General features: G+C 48.1%; 1 protein-coding gene across 3 annotated transcripts in view; it reads right to left on the bottom strand.

The window, feature by feature from the left end:
• Positions 1 to 2,012: 2,012 nt before the first annotated feature.
• The window catches only part of TFEB (transcription factor EB), a 53,168-nt gene continuing 44,850 nt past the window's right edge, over positions 2,013 to 10,330 (bottom strand). For all 3 annotated transcript variants that reach the window (XM_050957107.1, XM_050957109.1, XM_050957108.1), the window contains one exon: positions 2,013 to 9,481. In XM_050957107.1, coding sequence (XP_050813064.1) covers positions 9,044 to 9,481 — 438 coding nt within the window. In that variant the 3' untranslated portion in view covers positions 2,013 to 9,043. The remainder of the gene's footprint in view (positions 9,482 to 10,330) is intronic.

Genomic DNA, 10,330 nt, shown 5'->3' with positions numbered 1-10,330 from the left:
CAACAGCCACCTGAAGTGCTTTAGGTAGAGAGAGATGATTACCTACATCTCTGGCAAGCTGGCAGTATGCCACCGACTCAGGCCCTGCCCACACCACAGCAGGGATGGAGGATGGCATGCGTCCATCACCCAGAGGGGTACATCGCCAGCATGCCGCGGAACAGAGCCAGGCCAGACTTGTCACGTTCATTGTGCCCGAGTCTGGACACACTTTCTCCATCAGCACCCCCCGGCAACTGCACGTACATATCAGAGATCTTCCCAAACTGACCCACTGAGGATGGGTGGCAGCTGATAACACCACAGAGCTGGTGTGCTTTGGAGAGCACAACACAAACTAGAGGGAGAATGTCTACACAGTTAGGACACTGGCCTCAGACACGAGACCTGGGTCTCTGCTGCAGACTCCCTGACCTGAGGCAAGTCAGAGCCTGCCTCAGTGTCCCCATCTGCACACTGGATATAATATCCCTGCCCTGCTTCCCAGGGGGATTGAGAGGGTTTTGTCTGTGTGGCTCAAAAGCTTGTCTCTTTCACCAGCAAAGTTAGCCCAATAAAAGGATATTACCTCACCCACCTTCTCTTTCTACTATCCTGGGACCGACCCAGCTACAACAACACTGCAAACAAAATTCTACGGCATTTAAAAATAACTCAAAATAGTCTGAATTCCCCCCAAAAGTTGGGAGTTATGTGCATCTTTACAGGGCTTCTGACTGTCACTATTCAGCACCCCCGACAAAGGAAAATAATTATAGACCAGTTCCTCTCATTGATTTCTTTGCAGAAGGCAAGTGAGCTCCAGCTTCAAAATCAAAACCTGGAACAGCTATGCCAACAGCACCATCTTGTGCTCCCAAGTCACAAGTGCAGTATGTTTCAAATGCAAAGTGCACCTGTATAAATAAGGATCCGGTTTTGCTCAGTAACAAGCATCACAGGGCAAAAATTACACCCTGGAAAAGATCCTGAATGATGGATACAGACACAGATTTCTCTATCACCAGGCATATTTAGATGTCAGGGTTATATTCGTGCATAAAAACCGTAGCATCATCAGAGAAAACGTGCATGGGAAGAGATGTGTGTAAAAAAAGCATTTGACAAATGGAAGGACAAACTGAAGGGGATGATCCTGATCCCACTGAACTCAAAAGTACCGGTGGCTGATGGCAGTCAAGATTTGAACACTAAGTCCACCGGTCACAAACTGTCCCAAAACTACTGACTCGTGGGACCAGCTTTCAGCAAAGCTCAGCTCTCATTCAGGCACCCAATTAAAAAACAGATTTTTAGCCCCCAGCAACTCCCCCCTGTGACACTCACGGCCAGATTTTCAATAACTCAGCATGTGCAGGGCTCTTCCAAAAACCTGGCTATGTATCTAGGCACCTAAACAGTTTCAAAGAATACTATAGAGTTTAAGGCCAGATCATTTAATCTGACCCTTCTACATATCCCAGGCCATTCAGTTGCCCCTTAATACCCCTATGTTGAGCCCTACGATTTCAGTAAAACTAAAGCATTTTAGTCCTCAGGACACTGAACTGTTGGGTGCCACAGGCAGAGAAAAGAGACCAAGGTGCCACCAATGCCCAAGACCCCTGCAATGTCAGGGAACTGACTAGGTGAAAAATGCCCAGGTGATCCCAGCAGACAAGTCACACTCAGTGCCATAAGGAAAGGTGAAAAAAATCTGATTCCTGCTAATCTGACTTGGGGTGCGGGGAATTCCTTCCTGACCCCAAATCTAGTGACTAGAACTCTCTGGACAATCTGTCCCTGATTATGGGAGATGAGCCCTATTGAAAATTCTGGCCCATGTGACCTTGGACAAGTCACTTCCCTACTTTGTGCCTCAGTTTTCCCTTCTGTAAAATGGACATAAGTGATACTGATTTGCTTTCATAAACCACTTTGAGATCTCTGGGATGACAGCCACTGTGGAAATGCATGGGATCATCATGGTTGCTGCTCTTTGCCCCACACAAATAAACCTCTACACATAGATAGGCTGTAAATAAATATATTTTAATGATTTTTTCCCATTCTAGTTCATTCTTTTGTACATTTATTTATAAAACAGTAGTAAAATTTTTGAATCAGAGCACAGTGCATTAAAAAAAACAAAACACAAAAGAGATGAAAAAATCCTTGACTGTTCTCTCATGGCCTGGGGAGCACCCCACTTCTCACGCAGGCTGGAGCAGGGGATAATGGTGTGGCATGTTCTGCATCCCATAGCCATGAGCTGAGTGCAGTATATACTGTATCTGACAGACATTGACCCCATTCTGCATACAGCACACACTGCAACTCACAGTCCATGAAACATGCTGCACTACGGTATATACTATTGAGGAGCACTTCACAAAGTGTCTGGCTAAGTTGTTCCAAAGTGACTAGTGATTCTGGGTATCCAACTCAAGTTATCTTAAAGGAGTCTGATTTTCAGAGGGTGGGGTGCTCAGCACTGTCTGAAAATACAGCACCCAAAATCACTAGTCACTTTTGCAAACCTTGGCTTCCAAGCTTTGCCCTCCCAAATTCACATACTTTTCTGAGACGGTTGGGTCCGCATCATATCTGAAATCTTATCATGTCAGGTCTTCCCACACAAATCTTGGCTTCAGTCAGACTGCAGACGCTGCAACAGACCGGGGAAAAAAATCTTTCCGCTAGATGACATCACTTCCTGTCCCACCCATCAACAGGAAGTGTAAAGGCATGCCATGGTTTCAGACCTCAAGAACAGAAAAGTCAAGTGATTCAAGCTGACATCTTAAGTGAAGGTTACATATGTGCCCATCCCTAGTATGTACCGTGTCCTGAAGCCACTCAAGCACACGGCATAATGCACACGATATATCGCATCCTATGTTTGCTGAAGCATGCCGTGAACAGTGCACAGTTATAACACAGAATCAACCTGCTATGGGTTCAGAAAGAGCTTTGGATTCAAACCAGGCAGTTTTATTTTCCTCTAAGGGACTCTCCTCATGAGAGCACCTGAGCAACAAAGCACACTAGGCCTGTCTAGGTACATTCCTCTCAGCCCACTGGCTATGGCTCCACCAGAACTTCCAAGAATCTGACTCTCATCCCGTTTGGCACGGCTCCCCACCCACCTTTCCTGGAACCTTACCCTATCTCACTGGCTATAACTTCACCAACTCTTCCTAAACTGGCTCTGACCGTGCACCACTTCCAGTATCTGCTGGATTTTTAGCCTACATCCACAAGTCTACATGTGCGAGGCTCTGCAGATAGGCAGTGCATCCATAGGCACTTAATGTGGATCTATAAGGTTCTATAGGTTCTGCTGCAAAGGATGCATGCCACCTACCCACAGGCACTTAGCAGAAGTCCACAAGACTCTCCAGGTGATACTTTAAATGTGTACAGGTCACACTGCGTCCACACAGACGCTTGTGTTGCGTAAAGGAGTTTAATGGCTGTATTTGAGGATGAACACTGCACATCCGTAGGCACTTAACACAAGTCTACAGGGCTCCAGGGGCCTGCCCTGAAGGACTACTCCTGTTCATAGGCAGGTAATGGCTCACTCAGACGGAGCCCGTGCCCTGGTTTAACATGGCACAACGGACACTCTCATGACTCATCCTGCAGGCCCCACTCACTGAAAGAGCCACAGAGAATCCTGTCTGTTCACCTCCCACAGAAACCCTGCATTTATATCACTGACGTTTGCAAGAGCTCCCCTTGCGGGACTCCTATCTCGGGACACTGACCAGTCGTTCCCTCTCCTGTTACCAACTATACGGGCAAGGGAACACAGGCTAGGGACGTCCTTTTCCCCTGCTCTATGCTGACTCTCCTGACTGCCAGGGGCTGGGGACTGCCCATCTCAAGAGGTGAAAGGGTGCTGCCCTCTCTCTCGCTTTCTCTCACTCGCTCTCTTTGCCATCACATGCAAACGTCACTTCCTACTGGCACTTCTCATTGTCAGCTCGGGAAATGCCTACACCCTGGCGATCATCTCACTCCTATCACAGACCTGCGTTTGCCCCACAGCTGTACCCTATGGTCACGTGCACACACAGCACCCTACAATCCAATTCCCGAGCTCTTTCCTCCTCAGGGAGTTGGCAGGTTGAGTTTTCCCTTACGATTTTAGGTCCTGGCCCAGCACCAGTCACCACGGTTTGAAGTCAAGGGAGCATTGTGTGCGTGCAGGGGGCCCACCCACGCAGCTCTCAGTGCAGAATCAGGGCTGGAGATGGGGCCTGATCTAAAAAAAAGCCTGGATCCGAGTGCTCCTGAACTTTTGGGTTGAGATCCAGACGTTACTAATAAAAGAAAGATATTACATCATTCTCCAGTAAAGGCCCCAAACACTACAATTTGCTGTAGCCTTCCTGCAATACTTAAGGCAGTTACTGGGGTATATAATGTAATATCATTACTAGGGCTGTCAATTAATCGCTGTTAACTCACGCAATTAACTCAAAAAAATTAATCACACTGTTAAACAATAGAATACTAATTGAAATTTTATTACAAATATTTGCACTGTAAAAATGATAAAAGAAATAGCATTTTTCAATTCATCTCATACAAGTATTGTAGTGCAATCTCTATCATGAAAGTGCAACTTTCAAATGTAGGTTTTTTTGCTACATAACTGCATTAAAAACAAAACAGTGTAAAACTTTAGCGTCTACAAGTCCACTCAGTCCTACTTCCAGTTCAGCCAATCGCTGAGACAAACAAGTTTGTTAACATTTACGGGAGATAATGCTGCCCACACCACTTTCCCTGCAAATTTGATAAATGCAAAGAAGATACCAAAGTGAAATTTCTAAAGATAAGCTACAGCACTCAACCCAAGATTTAAGAATCTGAAGTGTCTTCCAAAATCTGAGAGGGATGAGGTATGAAACATGTTTTCAGAAGTCTTAAAAGAGCAACACTCTGACGTGGAAACCACAAAACCCAAAACACCAAAAAAGAAAATCAACCTTCTGCTGGTGGCATTTGACTCAGATGATGAAAATGAACATGCATCAGTCCGCACTGCTTTGGATCATTATCAAGCAGAAATCATCATCAGCATGGACGCATGTCCTGTGGAATTATGTCTGAAGCATCAAGGAACACATGAATCTTTAGCGCATCTGACATGTAAATATTTTGCGACGCCGGCTACAACAGTGCCATGCAAATGCATGTTCTCACTTTCAAGTGGCATTGTAAACAAGAAGCAGATGGCATTATCTTCTGCAGATGTAAACAAAGTTGTTTGTCTGAGTGATTGGCTGAATGAGAAGTAGGACTGATTGGACTTGTAGGCTCTAAAGTCTTACATTGTTTTATTTTTGAATGCAGGGTATTTTTTGTACATAATTATATATTTGTAAGTTCAACTTCCATGATACAGAGATTGCACCACAGTACTTGTATTTGGTGAATTGAAAACTGTTTTTTACAGTGCAAATATTTGCAATAAAAAATAAATATCAGTGAGCAGTGTACACTTTGTATTCTGTGTTGTAATTCAAATCAATATGTTTGAAAAAGTGGAAAACATCCACAAATGTTTAAAGAAACGGTATTCTAATTGCATGATTAATTGCGATTCATTTTTTTAATCACTTGACAACCCTAATCATTACTAAAGATTGCCCCATCTTCCCCATATACCCCTTAGGCTCTTACTGTAGAATACTGTCATGTTTTCTTTTAAATAAAAGTGATACTCCCACCCCTCTTCCCCACCCCAATTCTCCTTGTGGCTGAGCCGACATAAACAGCAGTGAGAAAGCAGAAAACAACTGAACTACAAAGCTGTGCAAAGAAACTCTTCAGTGGTTTGGCTCTTTAGGCCAAAAACTATCTGAGGATAGCCGACGGGAGAGGGGATTGACTCTTAGAAGCCAAAGAGCCCTGGCTAAGATTTTGGCAATCGTTACCAATGTACAATCCTCCTCCTGCTGCTTCACACCAGGGTGGCTGCCCTGTTACCCAGTCTCTATGTGGGGGCCCAGATACAGGTTTACATTAAGGATCCAGAAGACATGGTATAAAGACCGATTTGCCTTCTGTCTGAAGAGCCCCAACTCAGAATTATGACGACATGAATGAGGTCAGGAGCCAGTGCTGGTCCTGTTGAAGGAGTCCTCGATTCCATTCTCTTAATTGACCAAACCTTGTTTTGGTCAGGGATGGAAATATCTTCTTCCAATCAGCAAGAACATGGCTTGTGTTGACAGAAACATGGAAGCAACTGAAGGCGAGGGGGAAGACAGAGAGCCACGATGACGACACAGAAGAGACCTTTCCCAGAGTAGGATAACTCCTTAATATTTGCTTTTGACCTCAGCAAGGCTAATTTCCATGGTTTCTAGGATGCCACGCCCAACGAGAGAAAGCAGAACCTGAACATGAAGACACAGGAAGTCGAAGAGGGACTTGTTGGAGGGAAGAGGTTGTTTTTAACCTTCCCTGGCAGTTCCTCGTCAAAGGGATATTGGTTCTGGGATCAACCTCAAGAAGGGGCGGCATAGCTTGGAGGAGCACCCACCTGAGAGATTTAGAACACCAGTTTCCCCATATCACTGAGCTCCTCAGTGCTGCCAGAGAACCCTGTAGAACAGAGACCTTGTTCTCCTCCTCTTCAGAGCCAAGCTCTTTGAGCAATAAACTCAGATTCCCCCTCCATCCTTCCCCTCCACCCCATGTAACTTCCCCCAGCTTCTACCCCTGGCTGGCAGGGCCGGCTCCCGGCACCAGCGAAGAAAGCAGGTGCTTGGGGCGGCCAATGGAAAGGGGCGGCACGTCCAGGTCTTCGACAGCTATTCGACGGCAGGTCCCTTAGTCCCTCTTGAAGTGAAGGACCTGCCGCCGAATTGCCTCCAAAGAATGAAGTGGCGCAGCAGAGCTGCCAAAGTGCTGCCAATTGCAGCTTTATCTTTTTTTTTTCCGCTTTGCCACTTGGGGCAGCAAAAAAGCTGGAGCCAGCCCTGCTGGCTGGGTTTGTACTCTTTAAGGGCAGAAAAATTCCTTCCGTGGACATTTCAGCAGAAAGCATTTGGATCCAGGTCACTTGACCTCATGTGGCCATCTTCCACGTGTTCGTGATGACACTGAACAGAGGCCCCTCAACTCAGGCAAAACCTCCCACTGGCCCCAATGGGTGGCTTGCCTGAGTAAAGACTGAGAAAGAAAACAACTCAGTCAGGTCTTTCACTTATTTCACTGGGAGCAGAAGGCACTCAAAGCCTGCCAGGATTTGGCCCACTGAGTGTTTTAACGGAAGAGATCTAAGCTCACCCTGACGATAACTGAACCAGTTATTTAGGGTGCCTTCCATTAGCTTGATTTGCTAGGTTCAGGCACTAGGGATGCTGAGTATGAGGGTCCTAACTTGGAGGTTTCAGTGTACAAGGGCACATGCAAACCCCTTTTCCAGGTGTGCTTCGTAGGGGAGATTCCCACACACATATGCCCCCAGGTCTCAGGTTCAGATGCAGCCCAAAGACATACTTGGTAGTCACAAGTCACTCAGGGCACGGCTACAGGTGCAGATGGGAGCGCTCCTCCCAGCTCGGGCAGGCGAACACATGCTTGCTCTGCTCCAGCTAGCACACTAAACACCACAATATAAATGGCACGGCACAGACAGCAATGCACGCCAGCCTGAGTACAAGCCCGCCTCAACCCCTAGGTCGCAACGCAACCAGCACGTTACTGTTCTTAGCCTGTTCGCGTGAGCCCCGCTACCACGAGTCTGCCTGGGCTGGGAGGCTCACTCCAGCTAGGGTGGCCAGATGCCTTGATTTTATAGGGACAGTCCTGATATTCAAGGCTTTGTCTTAGACAGGCGCCTATTACACCCCACCCCGATTTTTCACCCTTGTTCTCTAGTCACCCTATCCCAGCTGCAGTGTGAACACACCCTTACGTGCATTTGAAAAAGCCGCCCAAGTGCTTTATAGTGCAAAATGGCTGGCACCAATAAGTGTGGGTGCAAAGCCAGAAGCTGGTATCTGGACACACCAATAAGGGTTTAGTTCCATACCAGGCGCACACTGATGGTTTTGACCGAGTATCACTTGGAAGTCTCAGGATGCATCTGAACAGACTGAGAGGAAGCAGAGATGGGCCCAAACCAGAATCCCAACCCCATTAGAGATGGGTTCCTAACCCCCATTACGCTTTCGAGGGTTAGGAATCCATCTCTAATGGGGCAGAAGTTGAGTGGGTCTCAAAAGGTAAACTCTCAAAGCCGGTGCCTTTACAAACCCTGGTGACAAATAAATGAGATGGTTGCATCCAAGTCCTGCTCCTGGCTTTGAAAGTGTCCCTCTGGTATCACTAAATAATTTGTTCAGATTACCCTCCTCCTCTTCCTCCTCCCCGCTGCACCTTCTTACCCAATGAGCCTTGAGAAACACATCTCCCCTACGCTGCGACGACCAGGGACACCACACCCTCCCTCAGGAAAGCTGCACATCCCTGCCCAGAAAGAGAAGGAGAAGCCTAATGCGGGAACACGGTACGAGGCAGTCTCTGCCAACGTCTTCAGGACGATAGCGCTAGGGCTTGGGAAGACTTTGAGGAAACGCAAGTTCAAGTGGTAAAGCTTGGCTGGATGCACATTTGCAGCAAGGCGCTCTGAGCGACAAGCCCCATTAGCCTCCACAAGGACACGAAGGCTCCTTCTCATACCTGATGGGCTGGCTTCCAGCCTCCACTCCTGCACTGTGTGTGGCTTGTGGGAAGTTTAGCTGAAAGGCAAGGCATCTGGGCTGTAAATCTAGGGTCATTCGAAGCCAGGGAGCTCTGCTCAGTTAATGGCAAAGCAAGAAAGTTTGCAGATCAAGCTGTAGCAACAAGGGTCTGACTTTCCCAGTGACTGCGACAACACTTGCATAAAGAAATGTATTTCTATTTACGCTCAAGTGTGGACTGGGGTCCTCTTGGGGGTGTGTGTGTGTGTGTGTGTGTGTGTGTGTGTGTGGTGTCTTCACAGACAAGCCTCACTCCTCGTCCTTTTCCTCAGGCTCTGAGCAGCTCCTTGTCACAGCATGTCAGCATCCTCCATGCTGAAGCTGCTCCTGCGACTGCTGGCCTTGGAGGCCTCGGGGGACATGGCGGAGAACAAGGGGTCAGAAGCCAGAGGTAACATGGTGTCCTCCATCAGCATCAAGTCCAGCTCCTTCTTGGATAAAGAGGGGAAAGAGACATTGTGGCTGGGGTCCAGTTGGTCGCGGAACCCTCTGGAGCCATCGTCAAAGCTCAGGCCGTGGGTCAAGTCCAGCTGGTAGGAAGACTGAGGCAGCAGCGGCAGGGGTTGCTGTTGCTGCGTCTCCTGGTCTGGAGGTAGCTGGGGCTGCTGAGACTCCATCGACCCGTCCTCTCCCGTCACTTCTTGCTTCACGACCTGCTGAACTAGTTCTGCCACGTTCACACTGGAGGAGGCGGGCAGCCCATGGAGGCGTGCCTGCATCTCCAACTCCTGTAGGACAGAGCACACAAGCCAGGAGTCCTTACTAGGGGCACCAATGACACACCAGGGAACAGAGGGAGCCAAGATGGTCTCGCCCCACTAACTGCTCTGTGCGGAACCCTCCCCCAGCCTGAGCTGAACTGACAGACTCTGGCAGCCAGGCATAATGGGTCAAAGGCGCCACTGTCAAAGGCGCCACTGTCACATTAAAGACCATAGGGTTTACAAAGCTGCCAGTGCAGACACTACAGGCCAAGCCTGTCCAAAGTGAGTAGTGATTTGGGCTCCCAACTTGAGATGCCTTCAAAGGGCCTGATTTTCAGACAGGGCTGAGCACCCACCCCTCTGAAAAACAGAACGCTTTCAGATGTCTTAAGTCAGGCACTTTTGACCACCTTCGCCCTGGCCACCACTCACTCCAAGTACGGCAAATAAGACCCATGGCTCCCAGAACCACTAACAGCATTTTTGTGGTTACTCCCACCTCTTCCCATTGCCACTAAGAGTGGCTCACTTCAAATCCTCGAGGTTCACCACCCCTTTCAAACATCCCTGTCAGGGGATCGAACTGGTGACAAGGCCAGATGGAAAAGGCAGACAGCCGGGGACCTTGGGAGGGAGGTGAAAAGATTCCAAGGGAGACAGCGGAAGAGGAAGATAGTAAACTACACAAAGAGGGGGAGTGGGAGGGGATGCCTGGGGAAAGAGAGAAGGAGAAAGAGACAAAGAAGAAAACAGCACTTCAAACTTTAACCCATACAGTCCCCAGTCCCTGCCAGGTTTGCTATTTCGTAGGCTGAATTCCAGCGGTCAGTGACCCAAGGGTAAGGTGAGGCAGACATTGCGGGCTCAGTGCTT

Source organism: Gopherus flavomarginatus, chromosome 5, assembly GCF_025201925.1.
Source record: "Gopherus flavomarginatus isolate rGopFla2 chromosome 5, rGopFla2.mat.asm, whole genome shotgun sequence".
Lineage (NCBI taxonomy): Eukaryota > Metazoa > Chordata > Testudines > Testudinidae > Gopherus > Gopherus flavomarginatus.
Note: the sequence above shows the minus strand (reverse complement) of the source record. Positions and strands in the feature narration are given on the sequence as shown.